Below are 15,580 nucleotides of genomic sequence, written 5' to 3'. Positions count from 1 at the left end.
AGTGAACTTCACCGCGAAGTTAGTAAAATTGATCAGGAAGTGAGAAAATTTGAACGAGAAGTTAGGCAAATAGACCATGAAGTGAGTGAAATTGACCACGAAGTGAGTGAAATCCACCGCGAAGTTATTGAAATTAACTGCGAAGTGAGAGAAATTGATCGCGAAGTGAGTAAAGTTCACCGCGAAGTGAGAGAAATTGATCGCGAAGTGAGTAAAGTTCACTGTGAAGTTAGTGAAATTGATCGGGAAATGAGAGAAATTGGACGAGAAGTTAGGCAAATTGACCACGAAGTGAGTGAAATTGACCGTGAAGTGAGTGAAATTCACCGCAAAGTCAATGAAATTGACCACGAGTGAGAGAAATTGACCGCAAAGTGAGTGAAGTTCATCGCAAAGTTAGTGAAATTGACCATGACATGAGAGAAATTGACCGCTAAGTGAAACTGACCGAGAAGTTAGGCAAATTGACCACGAAGTGAGTAGAGTTCACCGCAAAGTGACTGAAATTTACCATGAAGTGAGTGAAATTAACCACGAAGTGAGTGAAGTTCACCGCGAAGTGAGTAAAATTGAATGAGAAGTTAGGCAAATTGACCGTGAAGTGAGTGAAATTGACTGCAAAGTGAGTGAACTTGACCGAGACATGAGTGAAATTAATCGCGAAGTGAGTGAAATTCACCGTGAAGTGAGTGAACTTGACCGCGAAGTCGTTAGTGAAATTGACCGATACTAATACGCAAACAAATCTCCATTTACAGTTAAATCACTATTCATAAATAAATTAATTAACATACAAGCAGGTCTTCATTCACCTTAAATTTTAAACAAGACATCATTTACAACAAATTACAATATTTCACAAAATTTTTTTATTCCTCTCATGCCTAAGACAAATATCATCTATCGTGGACACTCAAGCAATCATAAGCTATTAAATTCCTAAAGATGGGGGTGAAATTTTGCAAGTCTGTTCCTAGCAAAATTCAACCGCTGCACAAAATATCAATATATTTTATGACAAATATGCCGCAATCATATCCGTTCGTCTGCTTTGGTATGGAAATATCTTCTCTGACGGTCCAATCCTTCCCGTCCAGCGCAGACGTATCTCCTGTGGCATAGAATATAATAGGAAAGCACTCCTTCATCAGCTCGATCTGTTTCTTGTATCGACAAATATAAACTATCGAGAATAACAATCTCTTGTTCTTAAGGGTGGATGACCATTAGGTACCAATGACTGTTGTCATGGTTCACCGATACGTATGCCTGTCAATGTTTAACAAGATTAGATATCATTAAAGAAATGATAGAAATGGGTATACCCAGCATTGATAAGTTGCAACGACAACATTACCCATTCATATTGCCACATGGCCTTGGCCCCTTCTCGATATCTAACAATGCCAGTCACACCGAACTTATCGACTTGTAATGCTTGACGCTCCGAGTCGCTGCCTATGTCCCGATACATTTTCAATATCGGCATATTCAATTAGAAACATGACTATTATATACAAAATAAAAAATTATAACAAATCTCATATAAACACAAAATAAAGTAACTATAATCCAATTTAAACACTTACAAAAAAAAAAATGTAGGGCAAAACTTGCAATCTTGAGCATATAACATTGAAAGTGAACCATGCCTTCTCTCCAGGAATTCAACGTATTTGTTGATAGCCTAATTAATAAAATTTAATGATTAAGCTCATGGCTAATAAATTTTAATGATTAAGCTTGCAGTAAATTTCACTCAATTCGCGGTCAATTTCACTCACCGCGAAGTGAATGAAATTGACCGTGAACTTAGTGAACTTGACCGAGAACATCATGAAACTGACCAATAACTGAGTGAACTTCACCGTGAAGTGAATGAAATTCTTGGTCAAGATGTCAATTTCACTCAGTTTGCGGTCAATTTCTCAAGTTATGTGTTGTATATTTGCCCGAGAACATTGTGAAATTGACCGCGAACTAAGTGAAATTGGCCGCGAACTAAGCGAGATTGACTGCAAAGTGACTAAAATTGACCGATGACGAAGTGAAATTGACTGATAACTACTTGAAATTAACATCTTTAACTTAGTTAAATTGACCACAAACTGACTTAAATTAACTGAGAATTGAGCCTAAATTGACCGCGAACATCGTGAAATTGACTAATAACTATTCACACCCAAGTATAGGGTTGTGATGTAGTAATAATCTCAGTAAGACCGAGGTCGAATCCATAGGGACTGTACCTTATATGTAATCTGAAAATAACTTGAACTAGAACTAGGATAAGATGAAATCTAAATCAGGTAAAAGGAAGGGAATAATGGTGATAATATTAATCTAAAATTTGTAAAAATCAAAGGTGGGAAACTAGGAATTCAGAGGATCCACTTGTAGAGATCAGGGAGATCTACGCTTGATTCATGAACTCAATTAGACTTCGAGTCCCATCTGCATCCAGTTAGAAGATATATCACTAAAGCTCGATCTGAACTTCTTTTGATCTAGTTTTTAAAGAGATGAAAGGTATGAGAATTAGAGTTGATTCCATCACAAAACCATACCCATGAGACAAAGCAAACAACAGAATTAAACTAATCCACAACTGATCAGGAAGATGTATGAATGTCAGGAAGGATTTCATCATCCGACCATGTCCAAGGGGCAATAGTGAACAACAGAGCTACCTATCTTCACAATCAAAATAAGGGAAATGAGATACTCAAAGCCATTGCAAATCTATTATAATTTCAGTCACAACAAACCATTAAAAACTAAAAGCATTCCTATTAATCAAACTAAAATCAAATTTAGTTCAGTTTAACATGAATCCAAAGGCATAAAGAAAACTCCTCATCTCACTACAAGTTTCACCTCTTAGCCCTAGCTAAGAGGCTTAGCCCATCATAGACATGGTGAGGCTAAAAGTCTCACAAAAATACTAAGGAAGAAAAAATGAAAAACAAGGAGGAGAAACAAACTCCCAACCGGCCATTGATCTCTCTCTCTCTCTCTCTCTCTCTCTCTCTCTCTCTCTCTCTCTCTTCTCTTCCACATGCACCAGATGCCTCCACTGCTGCTCCACGTTCCCAAAGATACCTCTCTCTCTCTCTCTCTCTCACTCTCTCTCTCTCTCTCTCTCTCTCTCTCTCTCTCTCTTCTTGTTTTATAGGCAACAAATGTTGAAAATTAGTGATTTTTCAAAATAAAAAGAAAAATTTTAATTTTTCAAAATTTCAGGAATTTCCCGCCAAAATGCATTTTGAAAATTTTGAATTAAAAAGTGAGGCGTATGTGCTTTGTCCCACATCAGAAATGCAAAGAATGGTTTTGTGGTTTATATGAGATGTTGTGAAGAGTATTCTTACTAAGAGTTTTTGGAGGAGGTCGCACTAGAACACATGCATGCATGCTCGCACCCGGGCTCGAGCATGGGCATGGGCACGGGCGTGGGCAGTGTGGCTGTAGTAGCGCTAGTTGGCGCACTTTGCACTAAACCATTCCAGTCCGATTTCATCATCTCAACACACCATCTCTCCCATCAAATCAAATACAATCCATATCTCCATCATAGAATACTTTGATCATCTCTACCGTATAAGTCTACTAAAGAGATCTGCTGCATTAAAATTGTTCCAGAGTGGACCTATCGTAATTGCTGCACGCTAGATCCTGATAAGGCTTATCTTATCCTGAAAGTAATTCGCCTGTAACCCATCAGCAGTTGATAAGGGGGCGAATCATGCTTTAAGGACAACGTATTTTATACGTGATTCAGCCTAGTGAAATATTTTATTATTTTTTTTATTTTTGATATTTTCGGTGTATCCAAATGTAAATTCCCAATAAACTTAAAGCTTGATTTATAGACACCGAAAGTGTTGCATCAGTTAAACTGATGAACCAAGATCTGATCCGATTGGACCGATTCGATGATTCAAATTTCACTAGATGGCAGGACAAACTGAAATTCCTGCTAACCACTCTAAAGATCTTCTACATCCTTGGTCTGACTCTCCAGCCTCTGCCTGAAGCAAAGGACACTGACACTTCAGAACAAGTTGTTGCTAGAATCAAGCGACAAGAAGATGATCTATTATGTCGTGGCCACATCCTCAATGCTCTCTCTGATCGGTTGTACAATTTATACACGGGTACCATATCAGCGAAAGAAATTTGGAGCGCGCTGGAATACAAATGCAAGGCTGAAGAGGAAGGTACACAGAAATTTCTAATTGCAAGGTATTTCGACTTCACGATGGTAGACAATCTACTACTGCTTGCCCAAATCCAAGAACTGCAGCTTATTGTAAATAAAATAAAAGTCATAAAAATTGATCTTCCCGAATCTTTTCAAGTCAGAGCTATAATCGCAAAGTTGCCTCCGAGCTGGAAAGACTACAGGAAGAAACTACTGTATAAATTTAAAGAATTCACCCTGGAACAAATCTAAACGCATCTTCGTATTGAAGAAGAATCCCTTAACCGAAACAAAAAGGATGACGTTAATGGTGCATCCTCATCCAAGGTGAACGTAGTAGAAAGGCCATCCCAAAATAATACCTATGAGAAAGCTGATTCCCTTGAACGTAACAAAGATCAAGGGAAATTCAAGAAAACCGAAAAGAAGAAAAATGACAAACCTAAGGGAGCTTGCTATGTCTGCGGCAAGACCGGGCATTTCGCCCGAGTCTGTAGGGACCGAAAAAAGCATAAGAAAGAGGCTAATGCAGTAGATGATGAAATCGTAGCCATGGTCATAGAAGTGAACCTAGTTTAAGAGAAAATTCCTGGTTGGTGGTATGATACAAGTGCCACAGTCCATGTATGCAACGATCAATCTGCCTTCAAAACCTATGAAGACGAGACCAAAGCTCAAGAGGTTCAAATGGAAAATGAAGGACAATCGAAAGTTGCAGGTAAAGGAACCGTGAAATTACTCTTTACCTCTGGAAGAAGGTAATTTTGACCAGCGTACTACATGACCCAGATATAAGGAGGAATCTTGTCTCAGGGGATCTCTTAAGCAAACCTGGGATTAGGGTTGTGTTTAAATCAGGCAAGTTGATCTTGTCTAAGAATGAGAACTTTATGGGTAAGGGTTATGCTTGTAATGAGATTATCAAACTTTCTTTGAATGAAAAAAATTCTTCTGCTTACATGATTGGGTTTGTAACGCTATGGTATGGAAGATTAGCCCATATTGGCTATAATACCATAAAACTCATAGCTAAGAATGACTTAATATCATACAATGATAGTGATAAAGATAAATGTGAAGTATGCATACGGTCTAAAATAATCAAGAAACCATTCCCTAGCGTTGAGAGATCATCTCAAATATTAAACCTAATGCATGCTGACATATATGAACTAAATGACATTCTTATCCGTGGAGGTAAAAGGTACTTTATAACATTTATAGATGATTGTTCAAGATACGTATATGTATATCTATTAAAATTGAAAGATGAAGCATTTAATGCATTTAAGATTTACAAATCTGAAGTAGAAAATCAATTAGACAAAGATATTAGAATCATTCGTAGTGACCGAGGAGGAGAATATTTTTCTAATGACTTTTCTAATTATTGTGAAGAATACGACATAATATATCAGTGCACAGCACCTTATACACCACAACAAAATGGTGTAGCAGAGAGAAAAAATAGGACATTAGTAAAAATGGTCAACTCAATACTAATACAAGCACGGTTGCCATTAAACCTATGGGAAGAAGTACTGTTAGCTGCATGTCATATTTTAAACCGAATTCCATTTAAGAAAACCAAGACCTCTCCATACGAAATATGGAAAGGAAGAAAACCAAACATAGGTTATCTTAGAGTGTGGGGTTGTCTTGCATACTGCAGAACTCATGAACCTAAAAGAACTAAGTTGGGACCAAGAGCTATCAAGTGCGTTCTTATAGGATATGCATAACACAGTAAGGCCTATAAGCTTCTAGATTTAGATCCAATGTAATCATAAAGTCTAGAGATATAGAATTCTTTGAGAATTCTGTATTCACGGAGAAAAAAAAATGTTGAGATTCAATCTCTTAATGAAACTATAAAAGAAATACAAATAGAAGAGAAAACTCCTAGTGAACCTCGCAGGAGTTAAAGAGCAAGAGTAGAAAAGAGTCTTGACCCTGATCAAATAGACTCTCAGTGACTCTCTTTTCATCTAGTTGAGGGTGATAGAGGGAAGGTGATTAAAAAAATACCTATAGGTTTAACTATAGAAGATGAATCTAAAACCTTTAGTGAAGCTATGACTTCAAGAGACTCCGCTTTTTAGAAAGAGGCCATTAATGATGAAATGGATTCCATAATATGTAACCAAACATGAGAATTGGTAGATCTACCTCCAGGTTCTAAACTAATAGGTTGTAAGTGGGTATTTAAGAAAAAATATCACACAGATGGTACAATTCAAACTTTTAAGGTAAGGTTAGTTGCTAAAGGTTTCCGATAGAAAGAAGGAATCGATTATTTTGACACTTATTTACCAGTAGCTCGAATAACATCGATTAGGATCTTATTCGCTCTAGCATCCATACATCATCTTCATATCCATCAAATGGACGTGAAGACAATATTCCTGAATGGTGATCTCGATGAGGAGGTTTATATGGAGCAACTAGAAGAGTTTGTTCTACCAAAAAATTATAGAAAAGTATGTAAACTTATTAAGTCTTTGTATAGATTAAAACAAGCACCAAAATAGTGGCATGATAAATTTGATTTTAAAGTTGTCTTATGGTTTTGAACATAATATTGCTGATAAATGCAAATATTCAAGAGTGTATAATGATTATATTGTAATCATATGCTTGTATGTAGATGATATGTTAATAATCACTAATAAAATGGAATGTGTAACTGAAACAAAAAGTCTCTTTTTAGTTTTCAAAATGAAGAATCTTGGACAAGTGGATACCATATTAGGTATCAAAGTTAAAAATATGGTGGGAGTTTTGCATTATGCTAGTCTCATTATATTGAGAAAATAATAAACAAGTTTAATCACTTGAAAATTAAAGAGGCAAAGATCTCGTTTGATCCAAGTATCAAGTTAAAAGAAAATAGTAGAAGAGCAGTTGCATAACTAGAGTATGTTAGTATTATAAGCAGTCTTATGTATGCAATGTAATGCATAAGATCGGATATAGCATATACTGTGAGTAAACTAAGCAGGTTTACGAGTAATCCAAGTGTTGAACACTGGAAAGTAGTAAGTAGAGTTCTACGTTATTTTAGAGAAACCAAAGAACTAGGGCTATTTCACTCGAAATTTTCAGCAGTATTGGAAGGATATACTGATGCAAGTTGGATATCGAGTACATGGGACAATAAGTCCACTACAGGGTGGATATTCACCTTAGGAGGTGCAGCTGTATCTTGGGGATCTAAGAAACAAACTTTCATAACGCACTCAACTATGGAATCTGAGTTCATAGCTTTGGCTGCTACAGGCAAAGAGGCTGAGTGGTTAAGAGATCTTCTATTAGAAATATCATTCTATGCGAAGCCTATACCGGCTGTTTCACTTCATTGTGATAGTGAAGCCACTCTAGCGAGATCCTATAACGGTACCTATAATGGGAAGTCCAGACACATAAGTTTGCGACATGACTATGTAAGGCAATTGATTCAAGATGGAATAATTGCGATCTCATATATAAAGTCAAGTAATAACTTAGCTGATCCTTTTACTAAACCTCTAATGAGAGAGGTAGTAAGGACAACATCTAGAGGGATGGGGTTAAAACTCTTTACTCAAAGTTTCACCAGTGAAAGAAACACAACCCTAAATTAGAAAATCTCTAAATATTGAGTTTAATGGGTAACAACAATTCACTGATAAGTGAAAAGTTTCAGCAATAAATAAATTAATAACTTTATCCAGGATGATAGTGCTGGCCGTTATAAAAGAATGATGAGTATTAAACTCTTAATGAAGTTTAGTCAAACAGGACAAGTGTTTTAAACGGAAATATTGGAAAGATTTCACCTATATGAACGTAGAAGTGGTGCCGCTTCTCATGAGAGTTAGAGTTATCTCAGGATCGTTCATGAAACAGGATAAGCATAAGGCCATTAAAAGTGCTAAGGGAGATTACAAAGGAACACGTAACGTAAGAGTTATTATATGTGTGATATTTTCAGTTATATCATATAGAAATAACTAGTTCAATGCTACGGCAACCAGTAATTTTGAGATAACTTTAAAATACTTACACTAAGGAAAGATTCAAATCGTAAGATATATTTCTTTATGCATAATAACTGTTATTATTCTGGCAGAGTTTTTTTTTTTTTTTTTTTTTTAAAAAAAAAAAAAAAAAACTAATGGAGGATTGTTGAAAATCAGTGATTTTTCAAAATAAAAAGAAAAATTTTTAAATTTCAAAATTTCAGGAATTTCTCGCCAAAATGCATTTTAAAAATTTTGAATTAAAAAGTGCGGTGTGTGTGCTTTGTCCCATATCAAAAATGCAAAGAATGATTTTGTAGTTTATATAAGATGTTGTGAAGAGTATTCTTACTTGGAGTTTTTGAAGGAGGTGATACTCGGGTTGTACGCACTGGAACACATGCACGCACGCACGCGCTAGCGCTCGGGCTCAGGCGAGGCCGTGGGCAGTGAAGCAATGTGGCTGTAGTGGCACTAGATGGCGCACTTTGCACTTCGTACGTGCACATCGTGTCGAAGAGTGGTCACTCCCTCGCGACCTAATGCGGACCGGCGCGAGACGGTGCGATGGGTCTGCTAAGAGCCTTAGGACGGTGTGGATCTGAAAATTCGAAATGAGCCTGGGTTTTATAGGTGACTAAGAATGGTCGGATCTTAAATCCAAAACGTCTAGGCATTTTTAAAAATGGATAGCTACCTTAAAAGTGACAACAGTCCGAAAACGAACAGGCCAGGATGATCCAACGGTAAGATCTTTTGATCTAATGACCAGAAATGTTTGGGATTAATTGATAATGGCCATAAATGTTTTCAAACGTTCTAAACCATTGAATACCACACAGCAATGGTGTTATACCTGATTCCTAAATAAACTGGATCATTCCAGTCCGATTTCATCATCTCAACACACCATTTCTCCCATCAAATCAAATACGATCCATATCTCCATCATAGAATACTTTGATCATCTCTACCGTCTAAGTCTGCCAGAAGAGATCTGCTGCGTTAAAACTGTTCCATAGTGGACCTATCGTAATTGCTGTATGCTGGATCCTGATAAGGCTTGTCTTATCCTGGAAGCAATTCACCTGTAACCCATTAGCAGTTGATAAGGGGGCGAATCACACTTTAAGGATAGCGTATTTTGTACTTGATTCAGCCTAGTGAAATATTTTATTTTTTAATTTATTTTTGATATTTTTGGTGTTTCCAAATGTAAATTCCAACAACAAAGGTGGTGGAGAGCTTGGAGTTGGTGGGAGGTTTACGCAGAAGAAGCTACGTGCACAACAAGTAATGACGCAAACCAGCTTGCATTTGGAAAGATGTTCGGGGCGCTGATTGTCCCAAAACCTCTTTTGGGCTTCATGGTTAGGGTCAATACCACCCTCTGAATCCTGTGGACGGCTCAGATCATCGATCCGACCACCTTCAAGGTCTCAGAATGGCCCACCGTGGGCATCAGCGTCCGCGCGTGCTTAAAAGGAAGAATCTTGCGTTGTAATGCTCGGTGGGCTCCACAGTGATGTTTTTGGAAGAATTCACCACGTCCATTGGATTCCTGACGATAAACCAGTCAAGAAGGGGTGGTTTTGGTAGGTTTTGGCAGGTTTTTGCGTGGTCCACTGAATCAACTTAAGCTGCCGTTCATCCTGCATTTGACGGTGGAAATCGTGTGATTAGGTGCATGGGAGAAAAAAGTCAACATGGATAGGGGCGTGGACACCCTCTGGACACGTTAAACGGTTCAGATTGTCTTGAAGGGTGATGATGGTGGCCCACTACGCAAAAATGGAGAGCCAGCGTCTGTCGCTGGACGTTTTTGCGTTTTTGAGAAGAAGAGTTGGCCAGCACACTGACTTTTGGAGTTTCGGTGCACGTCCGGTGCACTTGTGCACCTTGCACACGCACTGTACATGTGGGTCCCACGGAGATGTTCATGAGACATTTGCTCCGTCTATCCACTTTTCCATCGAATTTAAAGGGTTGAGACCAACTTTGAGGCATATCTAGATATCAAGTGGGCCCCAAATCAGGATTTTAGGGGATGATATGTCCGTTGGGACACTTCCACAAGGATCTAATTGCTGAAATTTGACGTGCATGGTTAATTTATAGTCCTTAAGCCATATATGAAGTCTTGAGCCAAATGGATGATGGGAACCTTATGATCTTGCATTCTAAACAGTTTTCAGGCCCGTTTAACGTGAGTGACGTGATTTTCTCAGATCTGTGGCATGTAAATTCTTCGATCTCGGTCCCCTGGGGTCCATCCCTTGTCTTAGTGACTTTGGAACGTTAATTCCATGCTTTTAGGACCCTTTTCCAATCCAAGTTCCTAAATACACCTTGCAACATTAACACAATTAAAATATGGGGTTAAATGGTATCATACTTGTAAAATCAGGTAATAATTGGAGTCTAATATACAATATTTGACCATCAACAATAACTAAGTGAAATTGACGAAGAACTTGCTTAAGTTGGTGAAATTGACCAAGAACTGACTGAAATTGACCATGAACTGAGTTAAATTGACTGCAAAATGAGTGAAATTGACTAGTAAGTGACTAAAATTGATCGAGAACTCGCTTATGAAGTTGTCAGTTAATTTTTGTAAGTTCTCGATCAACACGATGTCAATTTCATGCAGTTATCAGTCAATTTGACTTAGCTCTCGATCAATTTCACACAATTATCTGTCAAGATGTCAATTTCAAGCAGTCCTCGGTCAATTTTACTTAGGCCGCGATCAATTTAACTTAGTTCGTGGTCAATTTAACTCAGTTCATTGTCGATTTCAGTCAGTACTCGGTCTATTTCACTCGATCTTCGTTCAATTTCATTTTGATCTTCGTTCAATTTTACTTCAATATTCGTTCTTTGATTAAAAAAAAGTCTCAATATGGGCCATTTGAGCATTGAATTTGCATCATGTTTCAACTCATGCTATAAAATGTATAAATAAAATAGATGGACTGTGGATGGTACAGATATATCATATAAAATACGGTGAGGTTCACATAATGAAGTCAAGATATTGAAATATACCTGTCATTCGTAGCTTTTTTGATGGGGCACCATTTTTATCCTATATTGGGTTGACAAAACTCAAAAATAACGTATGTGGCAAGTGTATTGTCGAATGAAAGAAGAAATATAAAGAAAATGAGAGTTTTACTATTAGAGTAGATAGTCACAAAGCGGCGAGAAGAAATTAAAAAATGAGAGTTTTACTGCTAGGGTGGACAATCATAAAGATGAGAGAAAAAATTAGAAAATTGGAGTTTTTCTGTTAGGGTGGACAATCATAAAGAAGAAAGAATAAATTAGAAAATGAAAGTTTTACTATTAGGGTTAAACTATATGAAGAGAATAATAACTTTCAAAAATTGCATTTTGATAAAAGTGGATCATTTTAATTGGGTAAAATTTTACCAACAAAGAAGGATCATAGTTTGATGAAGTTCGAGGCGCGGAGAAAGGCGGGTGGCTTAAAAGTGAGGCATTAAGTCGTAAAAACTAGTTTTGAGATGGTTTCATCGGGAAGTGGATTGAACAATAACACGGGCTCCTGTGGATCCCACCGTGATGTATCTGTTTATCCACGCCGTCCATCAATTTTGTCGAACCAAAAATGAGGTATATCCAACGCTCAAGTGGACCCGGCCCAACTCAACCCGACAGAAAGTTCGCGGTTAGACTTGTACATATTTCATTTTTCTTTACTTCTTGTTTTCTGGTTTTTCAGACGATGAGAAAGAGACGAAGCATCTACAAGCGCTGGAAGGCGCGGAATCGCGGCTCCAGCTGTTCGAGATGGACCTACTCGATTACAACTCCCTTCGCCCTCCCATCAAAGGAACCGTCGGCGTCTTCCACCTGGCATGCCCCAACATCATCGATCGCGTCCAAGATCCCGAAGTCACTTCCCCATCTCAAATCAACGGCTATAATTAATTAATCCAGATCCTTTTTTTTTTTCTAATCTTTGGATGTTGTATACAGAGAGAGCTCCTGAAACCAGCCGTCCAAGGGACGCTTAACGTTCTGGAAGCAGCGAAAGCGTGCGGTGTCAATCGAGTCGTGGTGACGTCATCTAGCGCGGCCATCATACCCAGCCCTGGATGGCCTGCTGATGTAATCAAGAACGAGGATTGTTGGACCGACGAAGAGTACTGCAGGAAGAATGAGGTAAGCCAGTGCGTGAGTGAGAGGAGTCCAGCTAAGGACTTGTCAACGGGTCGCGGATTAGGGTCACGTGATGTATAGATTTCATCCACACTGTCCATCCATTTTTCCACGTCATTTTAATTTAGAAACCAAAAATTGACGCGGATACATAGGTAAATTGGGCCACAGAATCGATATTAAATTCCTTACCGTTGAAAAATTCTAGGGTCCACAGAAGTTTTGGATCAAGCTGATATTTGTATTTTTACTTCATCTAGTTCTATAATGACCTTATGAATAAGTTGGATGGTAAATAAACACGATTGTGAGTCCTAGGAAATTTCAATGGTAGGCGTTGTTACAAACACTATTTACTATATGGTGTGGTCCACTTGTACCTTGGATCTAAGTCATTTTTGGGCTTATAAACTAAAATGACGTGAAAAAAATGGATGTACGGTGTGGATAAAATACATACATCATGCTGGCCCCTCGGGAAAGAACCCAATCCGCGTCCTTATGCACGGGAGAGTATTTGAGATTTACTTTGTAGGGGCATGTGCAGGAGCGGATTAGGTGCGGTGCCGCTGTGGACCCTACCTTGATGTATGTTTTGTATATCCACTCCGTCCATCCGTTTTTTCAGCTCATTTTAGGGTATAATTACAAAAACGAAGGAGATCCAAATCTCGGGTGGACCATACAATAGGTGACTCATGATTGAACGCCTACCATTAAAAACTTCCCATGGTCCACCATAACTTTATTTACCATCCAACCTGTTGATAAAGTGACATGGACGTAGATGATGGAAAGAAATAAATATCAGTTTGATCCAAAACTTGAGGCCTACATGAACCGCAAGAAGTTTTTAATGGTCACTCACAACTGTTTCCTGTAGTATGGTACACCTAAGATTTGGATCTGCTTCATGTTTCGGCTCATGCCCTATAATGAGCTGGAAAAACGGATGAACGGCACATCAAGGTGGGCCTACTGTCATGGCCGCACTGTATCGTGTGAGGCCTGACTTGACTGGCATGATGTGATGCTTGATAAGCGGACATCCTGTAAACGGTCACGATGAAAATATTCAACCGCAAAGAATCGACACGTTAATAACGGGGTAGGATTATTCAATCTATATCAATTTTGAATTATAATGATCTTCTCGTATCAAGTAAACTCACTTGGGCTCACTTTGGGTGTATGTTGTTTATCCACTCTGTTTATTCATTTTTCAGCTTATTTAAAGGGCTGAGCCCAAAATTTAAAAATATCCAAGTGGATCATACCACATGAAATACTAAGAATAATGATTTTCACCGTTGAATCCTTACTGGAACCTACTGTGATGTTTACTTTTCATCTAAACCTGTTCATAAGATCATACCGATATAACACTATCATCCATAGCTCAAGTGGTAGACTCAGTGAAGATACCTCGTTTCAATACTAAGATTTTAGTATCGATTCCCTAGCGTGGCTAATAGTGGAGGTGGTGTTGTTAGTGGTAGACCGAGTGAAAGATACCTCCATTTTGCCTGATTATTTGTCACAGGTATATGGATGAAGGGATAACACAAATATCAGCTTGATCCAAAACTTCTGTGGCCCATAAGAAGTTTTCAGTGGCAGTCGTTCAATTTCCTTGGTGTTGTCCACTTGAGCTTTAGATTAATTTTGGACCCATGCTTTAAATTGATCTGAAAAAATTAATGAACAGCGTGGATGGGATAAATACATGATAGGTCTCACAGAGTTTACTCAGTAGGCAATCGGGTCCGAATTGAGTAAGTGCATGCCATGTGCAGAAATAATGCCTGCGGATCAACCATCACACTCTGCCAGCGTATCACATTACTTGTAAAGTTTTAGGCCTGAATCGACTAGTTCGGGCCTGAGTCCCCCGACTCACCCGACTCGGGCCAAGTCCCAGTCACCTCTGACGAGTTGCATCACATTGCTCCGAGTCTGCAACCGTGTCTTTTACACTTGCAACGAGGATCCAAGCGCAGCCCAACATAGCCCCTAGGCTATTTGAGTCGGGCCTGAACTAAGACACAACCCAAATTCAGCCCTCTACAAATAAATATAATATACTAACAATAGCAATAATTTAATAAGATAATTGATCATTGACCATGAAAATGGTATGCCCCACCATGAGATCACATGGCACAAAAATCAGGCCAGTGCACCAATCAGGTGGGTCACACCATCGTAATCAACGGACAACTATGGTCTCACTTAATATACAGGTTAATGTTGGTAGTGAGCCACCTACCCTACACGCGGAAAGAAAAGCGAGGGTGCATGAAGAGAGTGAGGTGGCCTTGGTAATATACAACAAATACTATGCTCATAGATTGTGTGCCATATGAGTGTGGTTGCAACATATGAGCCTGTATAAGTGTTTCATTAGTATATTGCAAAGCTGTTCGGATTTGTTATGTGTGCCACATTTATTGTGTTGTCACCTAATTATTTCCATCAAGGTGTTCCAAAATGGTAGTGGTGGTCATACCAGCCACCACTGTTACTGTTATGATACGGGTTGTAACCATGGCTGGTTTTTAGTTTTTGAAAAAAAAAAAAAAAAAACTGTCACTAGATTGTTACGGACTGTTACGGCCTGTTTCTTTTTTTTTTATTTTTTTATTTTTTTATTTTTTATTTTATTTTATAAATTTTAATTAATTATTTATTTTTTAATATTTAATGGCCGTTATATCCGTTTTGACCCCGTAACGTATAATGGTTATGACCGTTACTATTACGTAACAACCGTTACGGCCGTTACATAACCGATTTTGAATTTAGAGGGATTCCTTTATTGTCCTCTTAACTATGATTGTTTCTGCTACGCTCAATTTAGTAAATGGAACTTTTGAGTCAGACTAACATTAATTGTATTGTCCTTGTGTCAATTGATTTGTGTGATGTCAGTTTGGACCTTTTGAAACATTATGATGATTACCTATGAATATTATTAAAATTAAGTGTCTCATATATGTTTTTCAATTGACTTATATGAGACTCTCTCACCTAAAATACTGACAAGAAATGATGTCCATAACAGTTGTGAAAGATCTCTCGAAATGAGATAAATTTGATGATAATAATTTTGATGACCAGCACAGATCTATTAAGATCCTATTGAATAAAGAAAATATATTGCACATACTGAAAATCATTAGGA

The 15,580-nt window shown here is 38.0% G+C and overlaps 1 protein-coding gene across 1 annotated transcript in view; it reads left to right on the top strand.

Moving 5' to 3' along the window:
- Positions 1 to 15,580, top strand: part of LOC131236363 (phenylacetaldehyde reductase-like) — a 30,328-nt gene that overhangs the window by 3,302 nt on the left and 11,446 nt on the right. The window contains exons 3-4 of the mRNA XM_058233489.1: positions 11,957 to 12,129; positions 12,214 to 12,399. Of these exons, the coding sequence (XP_058089472.1) occupies positions 11,957 to 12,129; positions 12,214 to 12,399 (359 nt within the window). The remainder of the gene's footprint in view (positions 1 to 11,956; positions 12,130 to 12,213; positions 12,400 to 15,580) is intronic.

The sequence above is a fragment of the Magnolia sinica genome, unplaced genomic scaffold (genome assembly GCF_029962835.1).
Source record: "Magnolia sinica isolate HGM2019 unplaced genomic scaffold, MsV1 ctg429, whole genome shotgun sequence".
Classification (NCBI taxonomy): domain Eukaryota; kingdom Viridiplantae; phylum Streptophyta; class Magnoliopsida; order Magnoliales; family Magnoliaceae; genus Magnolia; species Magnolia sinica.
This window is presented reverse-complemented; position numbering and strand designations above follow the sequence as displayed.